General features: G+C 39.6%; 1 protein-coding gene across 1 annotated transcript in view; it reads left to right on the top strand.

Moving 5' to 3' along the window:
• RET (ret proto-oncogene) overlaps window positions 1–22,935 on the top strand; it is a 96,252-nt gene extending 73,317 nt beyond the window's left edge. The window contains exons 9-20 of the mRNA XM_073686003.1: window positions 283–393; window positions 1,572–1,685; window positions 1,907–2,163; window positions 5,732–5,879; window positions 6,572–6,679; window positions 6,955–7,169; window positions 8,922–9,044; window positions 9,725–9,795; window positions 11,423–11,560; window positions 11,789–11,888; window positions 13,113–13,260; window positions 20,299–22,935. Of these exons, the coding sequence (XP_073542104.1) occupies window positions 283–393; window positions 1,572–1,685; window positions 1,907–2,163; window positions 5,732–5,879; window positions 6,572–6,679; window positions 6,955–7,169; window positions 8,922–9,044; window positions 9,725–9,795; window positions 11,423–11,560; window positions 11,789–11,888; window positions 13,113–13,260; window positions 20,299–20,456 (1,691 nt within the window). The 3' untranslated portion in view covers window positions 20,457–22,935. The remainder of the gene's footprint in view (window positions 1–282; window positions 394–1,571; window positions 1,686–1,906; window positions 2,164–5,731; window positions 5,880–6,571; window positions 6,680–6,954; window positions 7,170–8,921; window positions 9,045–9,724; window positions 9,796–11,422; window positions 11,561–11,788; window positions 11,889–13,112; window positions 13,261–20,298) is intronic.
• The last annotated feature ends 4,547 nt before the right edge of the window (window positions 22,936–27,482 follow it).

Raw genomic sequence — 27,482 nt, 5'->3', positions numbered from 1 at the left:
TAAATGTGTTTCAATATTTATACAATGCAAAATATTATCACTTAATAATCACATACAATCCCCTTATTACAACCTACCCACCCCCTTGAGGAGTAAAAAAAAAAAAAAAAGAATATTCCCCTCCCCTAAAAAATAAACTTTTTTAGTTTAAAAAAAAAAAAAAAAAAAAGTCTATAATTTGTTCGTAGTATCTCATCTGCATTGGGCACAATATAGGATAATGAGAACATTAAAGGATGATTATCTGTTCTCCTCTAATATTGTCCTTTCTTTGTTTTAAAGGGATCACTAAAAACTATTCTACTTGTACACCAAGTATCCTTACGTGCCCCGATGGGACTTGTGATGCTGTGGAGAAAAAAGACTCTAAAATCTGTCCCCAGGATTGCACAAGTGCGTCTTTTATTATTTTACATACTTTACTTTTCTCTCAGTTTGACAGAATAATAAACTGCACCTTCAATAATTTGTTAAAGTGTCGGCTAAAAACCTCATTGTCCTCTCCTCTGTCATGGTGGCTCCTCTTCAGGATTTAAATGAAGCCGACAGAGATTCTGGTTAGTGTTGTCATAGATTGTGCCCAACTAACTGATTATAGACCCTATACTGACCTCCATTGCTGGCATCAGTAAAGTCTTAGACTGCTGCTTCTGCCCATCTCACTACAGGAAAGAAACAGTTATGTGAAAGTCACATTGATGCCTACCCGATCAGAAAGACAGAAGGATGTTTGGGTGAATACAACCATTCAGCCTAGTTATATCTGAAGTGAGCATCATATTGGACATATCTTTAAAAAGCATGTGGCATATGGCGTTATGATATGTTGCCATGAGCTGTAATATTCTTCATTAACATTGCATGGGCCTTCTCGGGGGAGCACAGACTTCCCTTCCAAAGCCAATTTCATGGGGCAGTAATACCCATACCTCTGATTTTTTTTTAATGAAATAAATAAATGGTGTTAAGCTTGGCCCAATAGAATCCCTGGAAATCAGGGTATTGCAGCCGTATTATGGATCAGAAGCATCTAGAACAGACCTTTTGTGGGATACTAAAGCTACAACTAAAGATGAACAGATTGCTTTGCGCAACCCCGGACCACAGTCCAGGTCCGCGTTCTCTGGCCATGGACAGGAGGTGCACAAATTTTCTTCTTCTCTGGGATCTCATACTTGGCTTATGACTAGCTGAGATGAGGAGGCCTGATTTGTGCGCCTTATAGATGATTGCACACCAGGTTGGTGAATCAAATGCTGCATCAGGGAACCTGGAAGCTCAGTAAATTCGCACAGTTCCTGTCAACAGCCAGAGAGCACTGACCTGGACCATGGGCTGGGGTTGCACGATGCCATCCATTCATCTTTAGTTCCAACTCTAGACATTACCATTTACAGTGTCTTTATTGTACTAGAATGTCCACTTATTGAGCATTTTATTCTTTGCCATAAATTAACTGATTAAGACTTTCGCCTTCATGGCGCAGTCTCGTCTCCCTCCATTATCAACCATATGCAGCAAGTCTAATGCAGCTGTCTAACAGGAGGCTTTTCTTTTCTTTTGGAATACAGAGTTAGCAATCATAGGCGGACATGACCCAGGAGTTCCTGGAATAAAAGCAGGTCATGGCACCTGTTACTGCATCCTCTCTGAAAAATGCTACTGTGAAAAGGATATTGAGGAGGGTAAGAAACTTGCTCTAAATGTACAGCCAATGTTACAATATGATCAAAGTTGTCGTATCGATCCTGAATAGCACATTGTGTTCTGGAACAGCATTCTTCTTGGCTCAATTTGCATGGATAGACTTATAAAGTTACAGATAAATAGTTTTATTACAATAAATATGTGATAAAAAAAGAAGCTTGGAAAATTATTTTACGAATATATCCGGTTTCTTTTACAGTTCAGTTGTGTGATGACGCCTGCAAGACTGTTATCGCTTGTGGAGTATTCCTGTCCTTTATCATCTCTGTGCTGTTGTCCTCATACTTTATTCACCGATACCACAAAAACTCACCAAAGCCCCCCATAGCTTCTGCTGAGATGACCTTCCGCCGACCTGCTCAGTCATACCCCATCAGCTACTCCTCAACAAATGCCCGGCGACCATCTCTAGATTCAATGGAGAATCAAGTCTCGGTGGATACATTTAAAATACCAGTAGGTTTCTTAGCCCAAAATTACATAGTCACCAGATTTTTAGATAACCATGAATAGCTTGTTTAAAGGGTTATTCTCAGAAACTAAAGGATAAGAGGTCGAGCATGCACCCCTCTGCATAAAGACTGGGAGTTCCTGGGATCTAGAGCTCAGTTCTCAAAATCGCTGGTCATCAGTCAGAGCCTCAGTGATCAGTAATTTATCTTCTATCTCATGACTTTTGATTCAGGGAATAACACAATTAATACCCTATTTTTTATTTTTTTTTATTTTCATGATTTCTCTGGGACTGTGAAGTGGTTATTTCCAGTGTAAAGTTTAAACCATTTAGTCTAAGTAGTAGAATGGGAGTCCTGGTGATCTGTGTAGTCTTCTGTATGTAAGGGGTTCTATAAGGACCAGGCTCCCAGACATTCTGAAATGTAGAGACAGGCATTTTCAACCAGTTTCTTTTCATGAACAATGGCCCATGTGTGCTAGTAAAAAAAAAATTGCACCAGTGGTATACTGCTAATAGCAGGCCACGCAGACGCTGTAAGGCCTGTGAGTTGCGAAAGCCTGGTGCTTAATAGCACCTCCTCCCACTCAGCTTCTCGATTGCATTATGAGAATGCAAATACCATTGAAGATATAGTGGAATACAGTGGTGAAACAGGACGTGTACTAGAGCTGCACGTTGCAGAAACAGGGCTAGGTGAGGTTTTTTAAATTGTCAGTCAGTACTTCTGTGGGGCATCATAATGTGTGGGGGGGAGTATTTGGGCATTATACTAATGTGGAGGGGTGTGCAACAATATATTGAGTGGGAGGTTGTGTAGACATATTCTGTGAATGGGCTGTGGGGGCATTATACAATGTGTGTGGGGGAACTGTGGGGGAATCAAACTGTGTGTGTTGAAGGGGAACTGTGGAGGCATTATACCGTGTATTAGTTGGAGGATTTTTAGGTCCTCATACTGTGTGTGAAAGGGGAGTGTGGGGACATCATACTGTGTATGTTGGGGAGGATATTATGGGAACACAATGTGTGTATGTGGGAGCCCACTGGGGGCATCATACTGTGTATGTTGGGGGAGGACTTTAAGGGCATCATACGGTGTGTGAGGGGGGACTTTGGGGACATCATACTATGTGTTAGTCGGGACTGCGGAGACATCATATTATGTATTTGGGGGCGTACTTTTCGAGCATCATACAGTATCTGTATGTGGGTTGTGGGCAGTGTGTATTATACTGTGTGAGAGGAGACCTCATACTGTGTGCAATTTTCAGGTTACCGGATGTGTCCCTACCAGTATCCTCTTCTCTTTTTGCTGACCTGGTCAGTGTCTGATCGCTACCGCAAAACAGTGGCCACAGTGATGAAGGAACCAACACATCACTGCTCTGATTACTGATTGACTGCAGCACTCAGAATCTGACAAGTATGGAAGAGCAGGAGAGGAGATTGGTGGTAAACCTGGCCAGCAGAATGAAGGACTGGGAGAAGATTCATGTATGAACACTGGGCTGTATGTTAATTAAAAGGAAGTGGAAGAAAACCTCTTTAATTTAAAGACCAAATGTAAATTTTTACTATAATATTTTGAATGGACCTTTGGAGGACTTCCAGAAAGATTGTGTGACTCTGAGTCACTTCACACGGACAAGCGATGAGTCAGGGTAGTCAAGGAGTCCGAGGTCAAGAGCCAGGAGGGCACGTCATAAACAGAGGGAAGAGACAAAGGTGTAGTCAGAGAACAGTCTGAGGTTAGAATACCAGGAGGATAATGGATCAAAGCAAAGGGGCTAGGCAAAACAGATGGTCATAATGAGGTCCAGAGTCAGGTAGCAAAAAGTTCCAAAAGCAAAGCATAAGGCACAGAGAAACACACCACACAGCTGAATCTACGTCTGGCAGAGATCTGGGACTGAAAGCCCAGCTAAGTAGCTGGTCAATCACCTGGGACAGGGAACACCTGAAGGCAGCCCAGCACCTCCCAGTCTCAGATTGGACAGCCATGCTGTCAATCAAAATACCAATCGCTCAGTACGCCCCTGCACCAGATTGGACAGCTGAACTGTCAGCAACTGCATCCCAGACACAATGAAAGGTGGAATTGTGACAGGTTGCAAATCTAGATGTCAGCGTTAATATATTTTTATTGGAAAATATAATGATATATTTATTTACATATACATTTTTTTTATTTACATGTCCACAAAGTTCAGTCAATGGATGAAAGAGGATAATGAAATCCCCCTCTTTTATTTTAACCCCTTCACGACCCATGACGTATAAGTATGTCATAGGTTGTGTCCCGGCATTTGATACGGGCTCCGGCGCTGAGCCCGCATCTTTTCAGGCACATGACAGCTGATTTGTTCTCCTGTCACGTGCCCCTAACAGCCATGGGTGGAATTGCGATCCACCTGCGGCTGTTAACGTGTTAAATGCCACTGTCAATCTCTGACAGCGGCATTTAACTTGCGCTTACCGGAAGCGTGTCCCAAACCCCGCCCATCGGCGCCCGTCACATGATCGAGGGGTGCTGATGGGTTAGCATGACAGCCGGGGGTCTGCAGAAGACCCCCGTTCTTGTCATTGCAGATCTCCTACAAATGCTGGCTCATAGCCGGCATTCATAGGAGATGATTATTTCTCCTACACATAGCAGGGCTGAAGCCCTGCAATGTGTAGGCCAAGCGATCAGATGATCGCAGCTTCAAGTCTTCTGAGGGGACTATTGAAGCAAGTAAAAAGTAGAAAAAATGTTTTAAAAAATGAGTTCAAATCACCCCCCTTTTTGCCCCATTCAAAATAAAACCATAAAAAAATACACGTTTGGCATCGCCGCGTTCAGAAACGCTCAATCGGTAAACAGTGTAATGATAAAAAAAAAATCAAAACGCCAGAATTAATTATTTTTTTGGTCGCTGCAACATTGCAATAAAATGCAATAACAGGCGGTCATAACATCGTATCTACCCCAAAATGACATCAATAAAAATGTCAGGTCGATGCGCAAAAAATAAGCCATCGGACAGCCCCATATCTCAAAAAAATGGAGACGCTAAGGGTCTTGGAAAATGGCGCCGTTTTTTTTTTTCTTCCAAACTTTGGATTTTTTTTCACCACTTAAATAAAAAAAGAACTTATAGATGTTTGCTATCTGAGAACTCGTAATGATGTGGAGAATTATAATGGCAGGTCAGTTTTAGCATTTAATGAACAATGTAAAAAAAATAAATAAATAAAAACAATTGTGAAATATCACTTTTTTTTGCAATTTTACCGCACTTGGATTTTTTGCTGTTTTCTAATACGCTATATGGTAAAATCAATGGTGTCGTTCAAATGTACAACTGATCCCGCAAACAACAAGCCCTCACATGGCCATATTGACGGAAAAATAAAAAAAGTTATGGATCTGGGAAGAAGGGGAGCAAAAAATGAAAACGCAAAAACAGAAAATCCAAAGGTCATGAAGGTGTTAATGTCCTTTTGCTGCTTTACAAATAAGTATCAATGCATTTAGTAAACCTAAAGAATTTCCAAATTGATTTACTTTCTCCTTTTCATCTAAAGGAGGATCCAAAGTGGGAATTTCCGAGGAAAAACTTGGTTCTGGGTAAAACTCTTGGTGAAGGAGAATTTGGTAAAGTGGTTAAGGCCACAGCATTTCGGTTGAAAGGGAAAGCCGGTTACACTACAGTTGCTGTCAAAATGTTAAAAGGTAAGAATAGAAAATTATCACATTTTTCCACATAAAGACACTGACACAATCAGTCCCCACAAACAATATTTTTTTCCTCTTGTACTATCAAATGCCAAGGATTGTGACATATTGTACAATATTGATATTGGCCAATGATACAAAGGTGGCCATGATGCCAAGTGACCTTGACAACCTGCTAAGCTTGAAGCCAAAGTTAGTGAGTTAAATCTACTGAGGCCATACGCTGCTTAAAAACTGTATTGATACTAAAACAGGAAAATAACATTGGAAAGTAACAATGATCCAATTACATTGTTCTTTGTTAAATGACTTTCCTTACATTCCCAATACTCACGGAGACCTGATTAGAAGAGTGTTCCAAAGTGTTTGGAGGTCCCATGATTCTCTCCTAATGTCAGATTTTAGGTGGAAAAAAAGATTGGGGATTTGGGATTTTAACATGCCCTGATCTAAGGAGAATCCATTATCCCATTATGGGAACCTTTTTGCATTATAGTACATGCACATTTTCCCTCTATGGCAGGGGCTTTGGCTACCGAAATTTAGAAAAGTCCAGGTGGGAAATTCTGGTCAAAAATTCCCATTGTACCATGTTTTCTTTTTAATTAAAGTTGGAGGGAATTAATCCTCATCCAGAAAAAAAAATGTAAAAAAAGAAGAATTAAAACTAAATTTCTGTCTTTCCACAGAAAGTGCCTCCCAAAGTGAATTACGGGATCTTCTTTCTGAATTTAACCTCTTAAAGCAGGTCAATCATCCACATGTCATCAAGTTGTATGGGGCTTGTACACAAGATGGTAAGTACATCCCATCATACATATATCCCAGGATATCAGTCTAATATGTGCCCTTCATATTGCAGAAGCTAACTATTACAATTCTGTACATTACGGATCCTCAGCAGGTTTAGTTACTCTATGTGCTACTTATAACAAAAAAATAGAAATGTTAAAAGTAACCTGCATTTTTATGGTAGAACAAAATGGGTAGTTGACACCTTGCCAAACTACCGTATAGGTATGTTTTAGCTTCTCTAATATTTTCTTCTTGTTTTTCTCTGTGTTTAATTCAGGCCCCCTGTATCTCATAGTAGAGTATGCGAAGTATGGTTCATTACGTAGTTTCCTAAGGGAAAGTCGCAAAGTAGGACCAAGTTCTGTAGGTGGTGACTCAAATCGTAACTCCAGCTATTTGGAAAATCCCGATGAAAGAGCCCTGACCATGGGAGACCTCATTTCCTTTGCATGGCAAATTTCCAGAGGAATGCAATATTTGGCAGAAATGAAGGTATGTAAAACTATTATACATTATGTATGTGTAACTATTATATATTATGTGAACTAGTTACTGTCTATAATATCAACATATTCTAGAGGTAAATGATTAAAAATATATACAGTGACCGATTCGTCAAACAATGCCAGTTTTCTGGTTTAAAACTCTTTTAAATGTCACAAACTTTATGTGCATTATTGTGACATTGTGTGTTTTTATGCGAGTCCTGGGTAGATTTTTATTTTTGAAAAGTGGGCTGAGGTCCACCCAGAGCAGAGTGGCTGAGCTCGCCCAACAAATTAATTTTAGTGAAGGCCACAAAAATTTTGCGTCATGGTGATCAACAGCTGAAAGATGAGCCAAATTCATTAAGACTGGTGTTCAGTCAGGCCACAATGTTTTCTTTTAAAGACACACTTTCATCCCTTCTGTTATTCTGTATCACACAACCTTATCCACTGTGAACCAAAGATCAAAAGTACCTTATGCTTCCTATAAGAATAGGTATTTGTAATCATAAATAATATTTTATTACTTTTCAATCTGATGGGTTTCCAACAATTGTTACATTTGGATTGTGTAGATTAAATAGATACATTCTGAATTGAAATGGCTTATCTGGTATTTCGCAAAATCTGCCAATGTATTGGAAAAAAATTGTTAAAAACAAAGAAATAGCAATCACTTTGCATTAAGTAACCCACTACTTCAGCACCACCACTCTGATAGTCCCAACTAGAGGCCAGTGATTGGCTGCAGTGCTCAGGTGACTGATGGACAGACCATGATGCATGCAGGACTGACAAGGGCCACAGGCGCTTTCCCAATGAATGGGGAGAGGCAGAGCGCGCGGTGGATGCCGGGTGTGGCGCGGGGGGTAACCCCACCCACAGCCTGGCATCCACCGTGGAACGCAGAAGTTAGAGAACCCCGGCTGCTGCCAGCATTTGTCGTGATGTCAGTGGATGTCAGAGCCGGCTGCAGCCGGGGGTCACGTGATGCCTATGAGCGGCCAGTGATGGCGCCGCTCACAGGCATTATCTGCAACGTAAGGTAATTACAAAAATCCTTAGGGGCCCCGGGGGGATACATTGGGGGGGGGGTAATATAAAGTAGTGTACACCCCCTTTAAGCAGTAATTTGACATGGCTGCAATCAGTCCATTCTGTGGAGACACAAGATCTAGGGAAACTCTTCCAAACCTCTCCAATTTTGGGGCACAACATTTTTGGCCCCTGGATGAGGTGGTGCACTAAAGATTGCATTTATATGACAAACCTGTACTTTGCATAAGGGGTTAAATGGCTTTAGGGATGTAAGAAATAGGTATGGTGGTAGAATACGGAAGGGAAAGCTTATGTATTTAACATTATTCCCACTCCACTCCACTTCTCCATCACGTGTATAAGTCCTGTAGGGTGCTAACAATGGACGCGCGGGTGCAATCCACACTGTGAATACTGGTATTAGAAAATGTCTCCTGTGCTCTTGTGGCATAACAGACTTGTGGAGAAAAGTAAAGCTTTTCGCTCATTTAGAAGTCCAACGTTTTGCACATTTTTTGTTCCTATCCGGCACAAAAGGAAGAAATTACAGGAGAAACAGTCTCCCGTTCCTGTACCTATCTACCGGGCCGGAGGGGAAAGCCAAGCATTTGATGCTGTGCCGAATGGTTATCTAAACAAATATATTGCTTTTATTACAGTGTTGTAATATATTTTATCTAGTAAATATGCTGTAGCAAAATACCTCTTATTTTACCAGCTTGTTCACCGAGATCTAGCCGCCCGAAATGTCCTTGTGGCAGAAGGTCGTAAAATGAAAATATCTGACTTTGGTCTCTCTCGTGATGTTTATGAAGAGGATTCATACGTAAAGAGAAGCAAGGTAATCCCATTACCACTCCTAGAATTCACTTTGCTGGGCTACAGATACAAGGCCTTTTCAGACAATAGCCCAGGACTATGCACAAAATGATTACAGACCTGATTTTTATACCTTAATGGCGCAAATACGGACTGGTCAACAGCTAAAGGCGTAAAAAGTGGAATGGTCGTGATTTTGAGGTTTTCCTCTGTATCACCTGGTATATGCTGGTTATCTTAATGTATGTAGAATAACTACATTGCCTCAGCCATAAGTGTGGATAGAGTTATTAGGTAGTGATTAACTTATGGTATTGACTTGCTCTTATTTGTCTGTTGTAATTCTTTACATATATCTATAATTCTAGAATTCATGTGTATTCGAAAGATTGGGTAACAAGTTATTCTTCAAAATATAGAATGCAGATGCTGTCTAGACTGCATAAAATGTTGTGAAATAAGTCCCGAATTGCAGTTTTCAGCTTCATAAATAATAAGTAAAATAATGTGACATAAAATAGAAATGACCTTACTGACATGTTGATTGTATGAATTTTTTTACATTATGGAAAGTAAGTAAAATATGTTTTCCTTACCCTAGTAAAATAATTGCCGGGCCTTACAAATATTGATAAATTCTGTTACTTTATTATTTACTAATTAAAAAATGGAAATGTTTAATAACGTCCCTCTAATTTTCAGGGAAGAATACCAGTGAAGTGGATGGCTATAGAATCCCTATTTGATCATATATACACTACACAGAGCGATGTGTAAGTCATTGATTTGGACCTTCAAGGAATTGATTTTTTTAATCTTTTATTTAGCCTGAATAATAAACCACGAGAGCCAATAATAGATTATAGTACAAATATGTCGGCTTTTTCACTCTACCCAGTAAGGCTTCATTCAGACTGCTCTGATGCCGCCGCATTTTAGCAAACTGTAATAGGTCTACAATTTCTAGCTTGACCTCAAATCTAATGACCCAATAAGCTAAATTAAATTAATTATCATACTTTTTTTAGTGCATTTTTTTACATGTATTTTTCACACTGCGGTTCCTGTCTCATTTTGGTATGTCATGTCCTAAATGCTTTGCTTTTTGATACTTGCTGATTTTTGGCTTTGATAAAACTTTATTGATAAAGTCATGTGTGGATCAAATGCACATTTACTGCAAGATAAATTGACATTTTACGGATTTCAAAAACTCACCGCAGGTCGGTTTATGCTGCATAAAAAAAATCCCATCCACTTTGAGGGAACTGGAAGACGCTCCTTTTTTTGTGTAGTGCAAATAGCCAGCATCAAAAACTCACCAAAAACTCATCGTGGGAACTTGTGTACACATGACGTCTTTTTTCAGGTGGATTGCGCTTCAGAAAACTCCTGAAAAAAACTATAAAAAAATGTCCAAAAGAATAAGCATTTCTATACATTTCTAACAAAACCCTTGAAACGTTGACTTGTTCAGTCAATAGTCTAATGTGTATGGGGTTGCCGACTGACTGATGGTTGGGAGAGATGTCAGTCACACGTCAGGTTTCGGACTGCTGATTGCATTGTTCTCCCAGAGATATGTCACTCAGTGGCTTTCCACAGAAAACACAGGAGCGCTCGGCTGAATGAGTACTCCGGTGTATGGGAGTGGTCGGCCGAAGCATTGTCCAGCCGTCAGTCATGTAATGAGTACAGGAGCCTAAGTGTGGCTTCATACTAGTTTTTGTAGGGTCAGTCTGCCATATGTGCCAGGAAAGCATATACCATACTAAACATGCTAAACCCTTTCATACCACAGAGACCGAAATAGTGCATTATCCTCCATCCAGATGTTGTATGTCAGTTTACCATTCTTCTGCAGTATGGAATGGGTCAAATTCATCCTTAAAAAATAAATATAGTACGATTTATTTATTTTTATTATAATGGTAGCCTATAGGCAACAAATCTGTGTCTAAACAGTGGCTTCCATAGGTGGTATACAATGTGAAATCATATTGACATATACCATGTCTACAAATTGAGATTCTGGTTTGGCTTTTATCCTAAGTCATAAGGCAAGGTTAATTAAAGGGTTGATATTGACTTTTAGGGTTGCTACATCCAATAGGTGGCGCTAGAGTTCAAGTTCTCTTCCTCCCTAAAGAGGTCATTTGCAGATATATACCATTGAAAGACACTGCAAAACACCGTGTTAAGGCAGGCTAACAAGGTTTACTCTTCTACAAGCATTTGAATAGCTCCATTCTAGTAAACCGTCTAATAAATGTCTAGTAAAAGTCTTAGAACCCAGATCCCCACCTCGAAATACTGACCACCTTCATTTATATTGTAGATGTTTTCCAGAAGTACTAATTACTGTGCAACATTTATATTTCTACTGTTTAATCATGATAGGTGGTCTTTTGGAGTTCTTCTGTGGGAAATTGTTACTCTTGGTGGAAATCCATACCCAGGTATTGCTCCAGAGCGCCTCTTTAACCTTCTTAAAACTGGCTACAGGATGGAAAAGCCAGAGAACTGCAGTGATGAAATGTAAGTCTGGTGTCTCCTAAATGTCATCCAGTAAAGTATGATCAATAAGATTTTATTGTACAGAATAACTGAAGCGAGTCTTGACGTCTGTGATATAAATGAGCTGACTGCCACACGTCTGAAACATCACAAACTGAAATATACCTTCATGTTATACAATTTTCAAAGATTTTTAATTTGTTGATGCGAGGGAAGTAAATGGCATTAATTGGACCTATGAATTTCTAGGTATAATCTGATGCTGAAATGCTGGAAGCAGGAGCCAGACAAAAGGCCAACGTTTGGTGAGATAAGTAAAGAACTGGAGAAAATGATGGTGAAAAGCAGGGTGAGTCCAAAAAAAGAGTCTGGGCCATACGATTTAGGCTGAAATATATATTTCTCTAATCTAGTACATACAAAAAAAAAACACAAAAAGCACTGCATACGGGGTACTATTTAAAATTCTTTTAAGGTATATACATTTTGTATGGATCTATAAAAACATGTATCTGAAAAATACAGGTATGATGTTGAAATGTATATATGTTGGGTTGCTCTCAGAACACCTGGGGCACCATAGGTTTTACTACCTGAATGGGGTGAAAGTAGAGGGCGTATAGGGTCAAGGCAGGGGCATAATTTGCAGATGTCATCAACTCTGACAGCAATTGTCCCTTCCACATCGTTTCATGATGGTTTGGATTAACATTAAAGGGGCTCTGCCAGCACAGAATGACTGTTGAAACCAAGTACAGGCGTTCGGTGCTTAATGGCTGGGTCCATCATTTATATACATCTTCCCACCTGCTTGGTTTCCCTCTATCTCCACCCATCTCTAGCTCGATAAAACCAGAGCTGTCACTCAATGGAAGAGGGGGTGGAGAAAGAGGGAAAACAAGCAGTTGGGAAGGTGTACGTAAATGATTGGCGCCACCATGAAGCACTGAGCAGCAGGACTTAGTTTGAACAGTCATCCTGTGCTGTCCCTTTAAGGCCTAACAATCTATCACATTGCTCCAGAAGTTTAAATCTTCGCTCTTACACCATATACTCCTTATGACACCTATACTCCCATTGATCACTATAATACATAGCATGGCAGTCACAAGGCCCCCATTAATGACCCTAGTTACTTGCCAGGTGAGCATCAATTAGAAAGCCTACACAATTAAATGGTCATGGCTGCTTCCCTAGAATTTTTCCACCATATGCTTATCCTAAAGCCTTATTCAGATGTCACTATATCATGGTCCAAGGGCAGCTGCAGTTCTCTTGATCCATGATCCAAACTTGACAGCATCATATATGTCTGTGAAGCTGTCAAGTTCCAGTTCGGAGTCCTACAGCCAGTCCGTGCATCATGGTCTGTTCTCGGACTCTGACACCCAGATGTCTGAGTTCAGACTAAGGACATTCAGGAACAGTTTGTAACGCCAATGGTCAATCTTGCTCTTGTCCTTTTTTATTTCACACTTTTACTTCTCTTCTTAAACATACTATATAATGCTTTGCTACTGTATGTGATTTCTTGGAAGCATTTGTAACCTGTATTTTCTACTCTACATTCTAGGATTATTTGGACCTTGCGGCCTCTACTCCTGCAGACTCCATGCTCTATGATGATGGCCTTTCTGAAGAGGAGACACCTTTGGTGGACTGTAATAATGCCCCAATCCCCAGAACTCTGCCCTCAACATGGATTGAAAACAAACTCTATGGTAGAATTTCCCATGCGTTTACTAGATTCTAGCTACGCTTTCCAGTAGGACAAATGCCATCTATCTGAACGTTTCTAGAAATCTGCTTCTCAACAACACCAGGGCTGTGTGTCTAAGAAATCAAACTCTGCTTTAAAACCTGTTGACTTTAAGTTTGAATCTTTAAAATAATATATATATATTTTTTGGTTTTTAGCAAGTAAAATTTAGATGCCAATGGTTAAATAATTCTGCAGTAATGTCCAAAAGAAGCATAAGAAAATATTGCAGACATTTTCCATAAAATACATTCTAAAGTATAGGCTGGGACCTTATGTACATAATTGAAGGCTGAAATCCTAACCCATATCTGACAATGAAGCGACAATACTTAATATATAAATTCCATAGAATGTGTCCATATCTTGCTATATAGGGACTTATCTTCACAACAGCTACCCCATAAGAGCATAATCTACTATTCAGCAATCATTCCATTTATGTGCCTTGGCCTTTAGAGCAGCCATAGTATAATCTGCTAGTGCATCCAGTGAGTAGTAAGGCCTAGGATTACAGAAATAAGAAATATTAATGTAGGAACTACAAAGAAATAGTTGACACTATGAGTTCATTTTATTTATATAGGCAACAAACTGCTTTCCCTGAGATTGAACGATGAGAAGACACATCAATCGTATGATTGTACAAAGCTGTCTAATGCTCTAGAAATACTGGGCAGATTTCTGAAAACTGTCTAAATAGAAAGATTGTTGTTGTTGGCCATAGCAACCAATCACAGAGCTGCTTTCATTTCTAAAACGTAGAATCTGAAATGAAAGCCATGCTGTGATTGGCGGCTATGAGCCACAAAGACAACTTTCATAAATCCATCCGATTGTTTCCACACAGTCACATAAAGTTTGACTCTAAGACCTAAGCAACTTGGAAGAAAAAAACTAGGGCATGATGCATTGAATGTCCCAGAAAAAAATTAAACTAAAATTTATAAAGGAGACCAAATATTGAATTTCTTCTGTAACTGTATGATATTACATAGCCACAGTAAGCCCATTCGGAATCCCCAAAATCAGGTTTTTACCAAAACCTTTCAGACTGTGAAAACGAATACCTGGTATCTACTTTAATAGTACCCAGGTGTATGCAAAATCTGTCCAAAAGTCTCCATGGCCTAGGTGTAACTGCTCCATCTGCACCCTACAACTACACCCTTGGTTCTTGACCTTGAATATCATGAAGACTTGCAAGACGTATTTCAATTTGCCCTTTGTTATTTCGAAGGGTAAAAGTAGTCCTAGTGGGGACTTCCAATTTTCAAGTACTGTGGAAAAGAACATTTTAATTCTATTAAAGTTGACTTATCCTACACTCTTGAAGTAGGAGACCTAGCCATTATCTACTTGATGATACCATATTATCGCACTAATAGTATCTTAATATAACTTAATGACCATAAATAAAATAATTTAGAATATACAGTACAGACCAAAAGTTTGGACACACCTTCTCATTTAAAGATTTTTCTGTATTTTCATGACTATGAAAATTGTACATTCACACTGAAGGCATCAAAACTATGAATTAACACATGTGGAATTATATACTTAACAAAAAAGTGTGAAACAACTGAAAATATGTCTTATATTCTAGGTTCTTCAAAGTAGTCACCTTTTGCTTTGAAGACTACTTTGCACACTCTTGGCATTCTCTTGATGAGCTTCAAGAGGTAGTCACCGGAAATGGTTTTCACTTCACAGGGTGCCCTGTCAGGTTTAGTAAGTGGGATTTCTTGCCTTATAAATGGGGTTGGGACCATCAGTTGTGTTGTGCAGAAGTCTGGTGGATACACAGCTGATAGTCCTACTGAATAGACTGTTAGAATTTGTATTATGGCAAGAAAAAAGCAGCTAAGTAAAGAAAAACGAGTGGCCATCATTACTTTAAGAAATGAAGGTCAGTCAGTGCGAAAAATTGGGCAAACTTTGAAAGTGTCCCCAAGTGCAGTTGCAAAAACCATCAAGCGCTACAAAGAAACTGGCTCACATGAGGACCGCCCCAGGAAAGGAAGACCAAGAGTCACCTCTGCTTCTGAGGATAAGTTTATCCGAGTCACAGACCTCAGAAATCGCAGGTTAACAGCAGCTCAGATTAGAGACCAGTTCAATGCCACACAGAGTTCTAGCAGCAGACACATCTCTTCAACAACTGTTAAGAGGAGACTTTGTGCAGCAGGCCTTCATGGTAAAATAGCTGCTAGGAAACCACTGCTAAGGACAGGCAACAAGCAGAAGAGACTTGTTTGGGCTAAGGAACACAAGGAATGGACATTAGACCAGTGGAAATCTGTGCTTTGGTCTGATGAGTCCAAATTTGAGATCTTTGGTTTCAACCACCGTGTCTTTGTGCGACGCAGAAAAAGTGAACGGATGGACTCTACATGCCTGGTTCCCACCGTGAAGCATGGAGGAGGAGGTGTGATGGTGTGGGGGTGCTTTGCTGGTGACACTGTTGGGGATTTATGCAAAATTGAAGGCATATTGAACCAGCATGGCTATCACAGCATCTTATAGCGGCATGTTATTCCATCCGGTTTGCGTTTAGTTGGACCATCATTTATCATTTTCAGCAGGACAATGACCCCAAACACACCTCCAGGCTGTGTAAGGGCTATTTGACCAAGAAAGAGAGTGATGGGGTGCTACGCCAGATGACCTGGCCTCCACAGTCACCAGACCTGAACCCAATCGAGATGGTTTGGGGTGAGCTGGACCGCAGAGTGAAGGCAAAAGGGCCAACAAGTGCTAAGCATCTCTGGGAACTCCTTCAAGATTGTTGGAAGACCATTTCCGGTGACTACCTCTTGAAGATCATCAAGAGAATGCCAAGAGTGTGTAAAGCAGTCATCAAAGCAAAAGGTGGCTACTTTGAAGAACCTAGAATATAAGACATATTTTCAGTTGTTTCACACTTTTTTGTTAAGTATATAATTCCACATGTGTTAATTCATAGTTTTGATGCCTTCAGTGTGAATGTACAATTTTCATAGTCATGAAAATACAGAAAAATCTTTAAATGAGAAGGTGTGTCCAAACTTTTGGTCTGTACTGTATGTCAAAAGTGAAGACTGTAGGTCCATTTCAGCATTTTTTTTAGTAAGGTTTTATTCTAAACTTGGATGTATTCATTCACTTATCAGATTTTATTCCAAGGTTTGAATGTATAATTTAGGAAGTCAGAGATTACATCACTGGTAGTTTTATTTTTGTAAGGTACCACTGCATTTTACGTTACATATCGATTTGATTATGACTAGAATATCTTGTAGTGGATAGTACTGAAGATCATAGCATAATCATGTATAGAAGAGAATACACAGACTACAGATAGGCCAGCCAGCTCCTAATTATAGCCAGAAGACCATATTGCAAAGAAATGACTACATATTAATCTTAGGAAGCAGGTATTGTCACACTGAATGTTACAGTTAGTATGGATAAAGGGAATCTGTCAGCAGGTTTTTGCTATGTAATCTGAGGACCGCATGAGGTAGGGGTTAAAACACTGAACTCAACGATGTGTCACATGTCTGGCTTTGTGCTGATGTTTACTTGAAGCTTTAAAGGGGTTTTCCCACAAACAAAAGTTCATTTTAAATCAATAGATCTTGGAATAATAATAATTTCCACAATTGAATGTATTTAAATAAAATGTTCCTCTGCTGAGATAATCTTATAAATGTGCCCCTGCTGTGTACTGTGTAATGGCTGTGTCTGATCGTGTACGGAACATGGTCTGATCATACCACATCTCCTGGGCTGGGGAGGAAGGAAAAGAGTATACAGACATTACAGCAGGGGATCACAGCTATTGATTAAAATCAACTTTTGCTCGTGGGAAAACCCCTTTAATCACCTGGTGATTAACATTGCTGGGACTAGCTGGCGCATGGGCAATCGTCCAACTCTGCCCCCTCCTTTGATAAGCACCTCACTGTCTATAGACTATGTACATGCAGAGCCTGGTGTGGGCGGGGTTAGCTTTCTTAGCTCTGCTGCATTGTTAAATCAAAAAGCTCTGATTGTGTCAGAATGGCTGCACCCAGTAATCTAAGTGATACATCGTTGCATTCTTTGCCTACATCATGCTGCTCTCAATTGAGGTAGCAAAAACCTGATGACAGATTCCCTTTAAACGGAAACTCACAGCAGGGGTTTAGACCCTAAACTAAAGCTTTCTATGTAAAGCATCTGAAATGTTAATGTCATTCATACCTTTGTATTACAGTTCCTAGGTTTTGTAAAATGTCATCAGTGAATGTGTATGTAAATGAGCTCACAATTGCAGGAGGCTTGGCCTGCACTTACACCTCTCTTCCTTTTTCTTCTCTCATCGCCAGCCTCCTGTCTATGACTGTCAGATCACTCTACTCTGTGACCTATCGATATGCACATGCACCGCCCCTGGGAATGATGGTGCCTGTGCGAAATTTCGAGCGGGTAAGCAGGTCACAGAGATGAGTGTCCTGTCAGTCACAGACTGAAGGCCAGTGGCGGGAAAAGAAAGGGTGGCGAGCTGAAAATGTAGGTCAAGCCAATGATATTTTAGCAAATGGAGGTAGGGACTTACAACACAAAGGTATGGATATCATCAAAATTTCCAATGTTTTACATACATGGCGTTAGTTTAGGATCTAAAACCCGTTGACAGGTTCCTTTTTAAATATCAACGGTTTAGTTATAGGGAATCTGTCACCAGGTTTTTGCAACCTAATCTGAAAGCCGCATAATACAGGGACAGAGACCCTGATTCCAGTGATGTGTCACTTACTGGGATGTTTGTTGTAGTTTTTATAAAATCACTGTATTATCAGAAGGAGATTATCCCTAGAGGACTAGAAAATCTGCTGCCAGGTAGTCCTCCATATACATGAGCTGTGTATAACCTTGCCCTCACGACTGATTGACAGATTTCTGTGTACACTGTGCATAGGCAGAAAGCTGCCAATCAGGGCATACAGAGCTCAACACTCAGAGGACTGCTAGATCTGCAGCAGATAAAACTGTGATTTTATCAAAATGACAGCAAGCAACTCAGTAAGTGATACATTGCTGGAATCAAGGTCTTTGCCTACATTATGCTGCTCTCAGATGTGGTAGAAAAAACTTGGTGACAGATTGCCTTTAAAGTGTGGAAAGAATCTGCATGGCACAACCTTACGCAGTAAAAATCTAAATGTAGCATATTTCTACCAAACTTTGGCCATATTTTCAACATTAGCCACCATACTTTGCACTAGTTTTAATGAAAAAAATCTATAAATCTATTCATTTTGGCCATTAATGTCTTCTGGTGGAGAGACGACAATACATATCATTAACAGGGTTGTATGATATTAGGAAAACATGACTGCTAATAACAGCATAACTCTTGTCAAAGGGTTATATTTGGTAATTGCAGTTCTTCACTTTTCAAGTACAGTATATAAGCCTAGGTGTAATACTACACACAACCACAGACATAAGTGATATTATTTCTTAAACTCGTACAACTCCTTTAACCTCCACAGCCTCGCAAAAGAAAAAAAAAACTTGTATTCTGATAATGCCGTGTACAAGTTATTTTGCATTATGTTTTGTGAAGAATTGTTTCTTTTATGTTGTCTCTTGAGATGTCTCTGGTATAAGTGTCTTGTTGTGTTGGTGACCTGAGACAGTAAGCATAGTTCTTGCCAAAACTCCTTAATTTTCTGCTTCTGATTTTCAGTAATGAAAGAATCCGACTTGGGATTTTCCATTATTCTGTGTTCGATACCCATACACAATAAGGGGAAGAGTCTTACCAATGCGTGTAAGAATATTAATATTGATTGACCCTGGATTATAAAATCACATACATTGGCCTCACGAAAACTCAGTCTTAATTTGCAACCTTACGTGGTGGACTTCCTCTTAGTATATTCTGGTTACCTTCGTGTTTCACAACTGCTTCATAGACATAAGCCATTGATGTTGCCTTGGAAATGCAAAAAAAAAGTTAATAATTTTTGTTTAAAACTGTAAAATCTAAACTGTCTACTTTACACTGGAATCCATTAGCTTGTAACATTACTAACATCAAAGCTCGTGAGCCAGAGTTCTTTAAGCTAGGACTAGACCTTGACTTTGTGACTGCACCCAGTTACATAGTCTGTTTGATTTCATGAGGGAGATGCATCAAATCTGGTGGGAAAGTGGAATAGTGGTCCATGGTATCTAATCAGATCTCCGCAAAATACAAAACTACTAGTAGAAAAGACATAGCACCCAATTCATTAAGATTGGCGTTTCGTACTCCAGTATTCATGATGAGAGTGCTGGAGTAAGATGCACCTAATTCACTAAAACACCAGGGGCATCTTACAACCAGTGCCCGCCTCCATCAGAAATGTTACACCAGAATTGTACTCCAATTCTAAAGTGGGGTAACTTTTGAAAAATTTTCCGGTTGGGCTACGACACTCCCAAACCTGCCCACACTTCGCCCATTTTGGCGGAACTGACTGGGACTGGCGTTAAAACCCCAAAAGTAGCAACATTTTTGCTCAACTTAAAGTCACAATATTTTTGGACAACTTTAAATCTTTTCCTCCAGATTTCTGGAGAAAACACTTTAAATGATTTGGGTCCATAATTTCCTAACTTTGCAGCTGCTGAACTACTAATTTACTAATATATGGCCAGTTTTACAAGGTGCAAGTGAGAGTCTACGTCATTTTCATTTACTGTTAATGGACTCAGCTTTGTTCTATTGGATTCTATTTTTACAGTTGTAAAGGGTCAATAAGGGAAAACACTTTATTGTTATAGCACCATGGTTATTTTTTACCTTAATTTTTAACAATTTTTTGTCAATTGTGTTGTGTGTCTTTGTAGCAAAATCAATGGCTTATGTTCTTTCTCATTAAAGGGAGTTTTGCCAAGGGCCTTACTGTCTGCACGTGAAGCTATTACTATATCTTTTTGGTTCTTCAGTGCAGAACAAATGATGTCTTTTCATTTTTAGGCATGTCTTATCCGAACTGGCCTGAAGAGAGCCCCGTTCCAATCCCGAGATTCGATGCCAATAAGTCTGTTTTTACAAGATATGCCAATGACTGTGTTTATTCTAATTGGATGATTCCACCCGCAACGGCAAAATTTATGGACAAGTTTGATAGCTAAATATCAATATTATTTTTCCCTAGAAGGTAACACAATTGTGAGAGGGAAAGAATGAAAAAAAAAAGTTAAAAACACACCACACAAAGAATAAATGGAAAGTCCATGGGCTGGTTCTTTGTGCCAGTGAAAAGTGGTCAAACCAACGTTGCTCTCGTGTGTCAGTTGCACCAAAATTTTAGCTTGACCTACCTCTAAGGCTGCTGGAGAGGGCTGCACAAGTCACTTCAATCTATTAATTACATGTGTGGCTATTTGTGTATGTCATATACATATATACACACACATACAAGAAACGTGTATATTATTGTATTACTCCCCAGCAGCAAGAGTGGGCACTGTTATTCTTTCCTACAACATATCAGACCTGTAAACCAAGCCCAGTAGAACCTTTTTGTATATGCTGCTGTTGCACAAATAGTCTGTATTCAGTACACTCATGTATGTGTTGCTGTGAACACAAAATATACTTATTTTTGATCATATGTTAATTTAAAAAAAAAATATTTTTAAAGTGTAAGTTAACAATTTTATTTAATGTGTGTGGACACCTTGGTACAAGAGAACTGTTTCAGTCTCATTTACTGGTGGTTACATATAGAGGCAAAAACCCTATGTATATGTGTACATATTGCATCTGCTGTATATGGAGGTACAAAATCTACATTCAGACATACAGTGTTATATGAAAACAGACTGGATTTATGATCACTTGTATCTACAATCAGAATAGTTTGGACCTCTCAATTAAAATGACATAAATTGCTTTGTACGGGGGGCTACTGGGACCTTAAGACTAACTTTTAAAAGGTCACCTATAAATGGATATATACTAACTTAGATTATATTTTGAATATTTCTCTGGAATACCCTTTTTATCATTTTTTTTTTCTGTATTTTGTCATTATACTATAGCACAGATTCACAAACACCAATCTTGGTCACTTATAGGTACAGTCATACTACTGAGGAAGTTGCTGACAAGTATGGCATCTTCAGAAATAAGTCTAAACAATCAAATAAAATAGACACAAAAGAATAATTTGCTAGGAGAAGCCAAATAGCAGTTTACTTCTCGGTTTCCAATTTTATATTCCTTTTATATGTATTTTTTTAAGTACAGAAAATGGTATATTTTAGATATAATTTCCGTTTATTACATGAAGTGTTTGGGGATTGACTGCCTAGAAGGATGGCTTCTGGAAGATGAAGCAAGACATCATTTTCTACCGATGAGTCTCATCACGCTGTACTGATTGTTTGATTAGCTTTGCTACAGTTGACATGTTCCGCCAAGCCTGAGCCTTCCATATACTTGGTTTTGTGTCTTATACTTGAGGGGCCTTTACAAATGGTTCAGGTCGTCTGTCTCAAAACTCAGCTGTTGTTGTCAGACTGTCATATTAAACTGTGATTTTAAATGCTGCACAGTATGGATATATTACTATGTATCTGCTCTACCATGAACCATGTCATTGATAAATTGTATTATAATGGAAATAAAATCATTCTGTCACTAGAGAAATGTACCAAAGAGAGATGTTAGGTTTGATTTTAACTATTAATATTTATTTTTTTTCTTCACTAAAACTTAAACTTACTGTCATCATTAAGTTGTGTTTTGTGTGATTCCAGGGAAAATCAACTATTTGTAATTTATGGAGTGCCATCTAAACCAATTCCCTATAAAATAAGCAGCCTTTGAAGACATTATATTAAACGTTTCATTCTAATGTGCACCTATTTTACACCACCATTAATTGTAGGATGCTGTACATGTGAAGAGGGTTTACATACATACTGTATAGTAGATATATAAAATACAAAAAAACAAACTAATACACGGGAGGTGAGGACTTCCAATCTGAATAGGCTTGCAATCTACAGGCGCATCTCATACAGAAAGCTGGGAAGTAAAGACTTGGCTCACGCAGGTGGTGGGCCTTTGGACGCCAGCACTGTTTTCGGACATACAGTCAGCTGAAATGTATTGTGGCGCAAGGATCCATACACTGCTGGTCAATCAGAGACTGGAAGCAAATGCCAGTGTGCCCAGCGTGGGCAGAGCATGACGTTACTGCCATGCCCTCCCCCCTGCGCTGGCTATGGATAATGAAGAGGATGCATCTCTCTGTGGGAGTGAGGATAGGTAAGAAGAATCATTTTAAGTTTTATTTTTTCTTCTAAAAGTGTTGGAGAAGAGAATGGGGAAAATTATTACAGGAGGAGAGACATTATTAACAAAAAGGGCCAGGAGAGGGGACATTATTACAGGATGGGTCCAGGACAGGGGACCTTATTACAGGATGGGTCCAGGACAGGGGACCTTATTACAGGATGGGTCCAGGACAGGGGACCTTATTACAGGATGGGTCCAGGGCAGGGGATCTTATTAAAGAAAAGGGCCAGAATGGGGTATATTATTAAAGGATGGGGCCAATGCAGGTGACATTATTACAGGATGGGGAACATTATCACACAATGGGGGGCCAGCATGGAGGGACATGATTACAAGATAAGAACCAGGACATTATTACAGGAGCTTGTACACCTGACCAACAAGCTGGTGGGGCCCATGTCAAAATTTTGCATTGGGGCCTATGGGATTCTAGTTATGCCACTGACAGAAAGCCATGCAGGACTCCTCTCTAGTCATATAGTTACCAAACACTGGAGACTAGAATGCCAAAGAGCTGCTTTCTGTCTAGTTTAGAAAGCAGAAAGGGAAGTGGGAACTATAATAGGGTTCATTTACATATTTATTGCAAAACTTTGCACATGGTTATGTATAATCAATTTACGGATCTGACTATTGATTACATGTAGACAAATGCAGATTTCATACAAATATGAAAACATTACAGTCTTTATTGAAAAGTTATGAAACGTGCTTTGCAGATTACTATAAGAAAGAATAAATTCACCAAAAGATTACATATTTTCACTGAGGAACACCATATACAAGAGCCAGAAGCTGTAATACACCCCCATCGTAGTGTTTAAATTGCAGCCACGAGACTCTGACTATACTACTGAATGAATCATCATGTCTCACATAATTTGAGGTGTCTGGGTGATCTATTTGATTGGATCTAAATTTTTCAATTTAGCTCAACCAGTAAAATATAAAGGGGTATTCTGCATTATTGTCACGTGACTGTAGTTTGATATCCTGTGGCTAGGGCTCATTGCCTATACCTAAAGCTAGGGGCACACTAGCTATCCCTGCTCCCCTGATTACTTCTAATAGTGAAGAGGCCAGGGCCACATACTTTGCTGAGCTCCTGAATCAGCCCTTATCTGTCCCCACCCCCACCAAGGAAGTGACGAGTAGTTGTATATAAGAATACACAAATCAGACTAACAAGGGAAAAGGTACAGGGATAAATGAAAATAACAGTCATACAAATATGCACTCACAAACAACAGAGTGGAACACCGGGAAGTAACAACCAAATAGGAGAGGATGAGGATATGCACACAGACAAAGCGCCAAGCAACAGTCTTTAGATCAACACTCCAAACACCTCTTCAACAAACACCTCCAAGTCCACACCAGGCAGTACAAAACTAACACTGGCAATCCTGTTTTCCAGAGGTGAGTATAAATACTCAGAGGGGAGTGGCCAACACTGAACAGCTGAGATCATCAAAGCAGGAAAGCTTCAGAGACTCTCAACTGAACAGATTTAACCCATGCACTGCTTGCAGAAACCTGCACCGTTTAATAGAATGGTGAAGTGTTTCTAAGCAGTGCAGGAGTATGTAGAATCAGACACCATTGTCTTCTGGCCCCTCCTGTTGTGGTAAACCAATGACAATTATTCATTATACAATAAAGTGTTCTACAACTTTGTAAAATATATAGTATATAGTGTCTTCACTGTTTTCTCCTATTATACTCATTAAATGTGAATATTTATTGTTCTAGGGTATACAGTCTTTCCTGGTCATGCAATGATCAAGCAGGTTCTGCTTTCCAAAGTGGATGAGAGCTCTCTTGTAATGAGCCATGTAATCATCACCTGACCAGAAAAGATTTCATCCTGAAAATAGAACCTGAAGGTTTACACTCAATACTACTAGTAGAGATCTTAAACCAAAAATGAATTGTGATTTTTTTTTTTTTAAGTAAAACTGAATTCGTAACCAGTCACTGGGATGCATGAAAAAGACTGACTAACTTACCGGTAACGCGATTTTCCAGAGCTATGACAGCACCACCTTAGAAAGAGGATCCACCTATCAAGGACAAGAAACCTAGAGAATAAAACGGCGGTACCTCTCCTCCACATCAGTTGGGTTACAAAGCATTAAGAGGACTTCTCTTAACAGTTAGACAACAGCATAAATACCGCCACCAACATTTTTTTATTATATATCAACCGTGCACAACATTACCGTGATTTGGGGGGGGAGGGTGATACTAGGTTTCTGTCATGAGTTTGGAAAGTCCTGTTACCGGTAAGTAACTTAGTCTTTTCCTATCCCTATGACAACACCACATGACAGATTTACAGGGAATTAATCCACCTTAGGGAGAGACCACCACCTGCAGAACTTTTCTCCCAAAGTATAAATCAGTGGTAGAGGATAATTCAAGTATATAGTGCTTATAAAATGTAGAACGAAAGGACCATGTTGCCACCTTACATATCTGGGGAATAGGACACCCTTGCTCTCTTTGAAGTTTCCCTATCACTAAATAGGCTAAACTAATTGCCTCCTTGATCCATCTGCCATAGAACTTCTCGAGACTGACAAACCCTTCCTAGAACCCTGAAAGGAGACAAATAACGCCTGACTCTTCCGCCATGGTTCTGTGACTGCAATGTATTTTAACAGACATCTCCTAACGTCCAAGGTGTGGACTTTTTGCTCCCTAGAATCCTTGGTTTTAATGCATAAGGAAGGAAGAACTACCTCTTGACTTCTATGAAAGCAAGTAGCAACTTTGGCATGGTACGCTGGGTCTGGCCTTTGGCCAAGCCTATCATCCAATTCCTGTATAAAGGGAGCACTAATTGAGAAGGCCTGGATGTCACTTACTCTACTAGTGGATGTTAGTGCCACCAAAAGGACTGTTTTCAACGTGAGTTGTTTGATAGATGCAGAATCTATCGGCACAAAGGAAAGGTGGGTCAGCACCTCCAGCACTAGGTTTAAATCCGAAGGTGGAATTTTTGGGATAACCACTGGTTTTATTTTATCACATGCTTTTATGAATCTGATTATCCACTTATTACCTGCTAGGTCATAGTTATTAAGAGTCCCCGTGGCAAATATCTGCACTTTAAGGGTGCTAACCGATAACCCCTTATCTAGCCCCTTCCTGAGAAATTCAAAGATATCCCCAATAGGAATACCGTTCTGAAGTTTTACCCCTGAGCTGCTGAGGAACTTTTTCCATGTCCTACCATAGATTCTGGTTGTTACCGGTTGTCTACTTTTCAATAATATGGAAACTAGATCAGCTGAGGACCCCGTTGCTCTAATAGTGACCTCTCAAGTTCCATGCTGTAAAGTGAAGCCCAGTTGTCTGGGGATGACAAACTGGACCTTGGACGAGGTAATTTGGGATCTTCTGAACAACTCAAGGGTCGGTGACCGACCTTAATTTCATCCACATGAACCAGTCTTTTGGGCCAAAAAGGTGCTATCAAAGTTACCCTTGCTTAATCTTGTCTCATTTTCCTTAGCACTGCTGGAATTAGTGATTAGCTAGGGCAAAGTTCCATTTGACTCGAAAGGCGTCTTCCATATAGGGATGTTCTTTGGGATCTAGTGAGCAAAAGTTCTTTACTTTTCTGTTGCATTTGTTAGCATACAAGTCTATGTCTGGGAGACCCTATAACTGTACAATTTTTTGAAAAACGCTGGATTTAGACTCCACTCTCCCTGTTTTAACCGATTGCGACTCAGGAAGTCTATTTTGCTGTTCTGCTCTCCTCTTATGTGTAACGCTGTTATTAAAGAGAGGTGGTTCTCCGCTATCTGAAAGATCTGATTTGCCACTACCATCAGTGAATCTGATCGAGTTCCTCCTTGATGGTTGATGTATGCCACCGTTACTCTGTTGTCCGATAGAACCCAAACATGTATTCCCTCTATTGATGAAATTAGGCTTTCTATCGCATACTTTACTGGCCTTTTAGGATCATTCAGTCTGAAAGAACTACTTTTTCTTCTCTTGTTCATCCTCCTTGGATTACCCCATCCTCTGAATGAGCTTCCTAGCCTGTTAGACTCGCATCTGTGGTTATAATACTTTGTATTGGATTCTCCTAAGGAACTCCCCTTGACAAGTTTCCTGTACTTAACCACCAGTAAAGACTCTCTATTGTGACCCTTCCAGATGACCTCTTGGCGTCGTTTCATTTATTAAAATTTCTTGTTGAAGCTTTCTTACATATAACTGAACCTACAGAACTGCTGGAATACAAGAGGTCAAAGATTCCAGTAATGACACACCAGCTCAGTCGATCAAAATTCTCGACGACCGGGCAGGACCTGGGTAGGAGATTTTCTTTTTTTATTCCATCACTGGACACTCTGTGTGTAGGTACCCGTCAAGGATAGTAAACCAACTGATGCAGAGGAGAGGTTTCTTGTCCTTGATGGGCGGATCCCCTCTCTCAGGTGGTGCTGTCATGGGGATAGGAAAATAATGTTACATGTCAGGTAATTTATCTTTGCTGATAACATTGTAATTTGCAGACATTTTTATATTCATCTAAATAAATAAAGAAATTTTACAAACTGTTTTAGTAAAAACTCCCCTACTATTTATTGTATATAGTTTCTACATGGATCTACATATATCCATGGTTTTAGGCTACAAACAAGCCCTGTGTAATCCTGGACTTTGTAAATTTAGTATTTAATCAAGAAGAAGATAGATGAAAGGCAACATGACTTTCAGATGTTTGTATTCTATAACCATGGAAATGCAAAAGAGTTGTGACGTCAAGTAGGTGTCATTTTTTGCCAAGACCATATGCAGAGTTACAGTATTTGCAATAAAAAAGT

This window comes from Phyllobates terribilis, unplaced genomic scaffold (assembly GCF_046119375.1).
Source record: "Phyllobates terribilis strain yellow unplaced genomic scaffold, ASM4611937v1 Scaffold_5__5_contigs__length_657084704, whole genome shotgun sequence".
In the NCBI taxonomy this organism is placed as follows: domain Eukaryota; kingdom Metazoa; phylum Chordata; class Amphibia; order Anura; family Dendrobatidae; genus Phyllobates; species Phyllobates terribilis.
The sequence above is the reverse complement of the archived record's forward strand: the minus strand, read 5'-3'. Positions and strand labels throughout refer to the sequence as shown.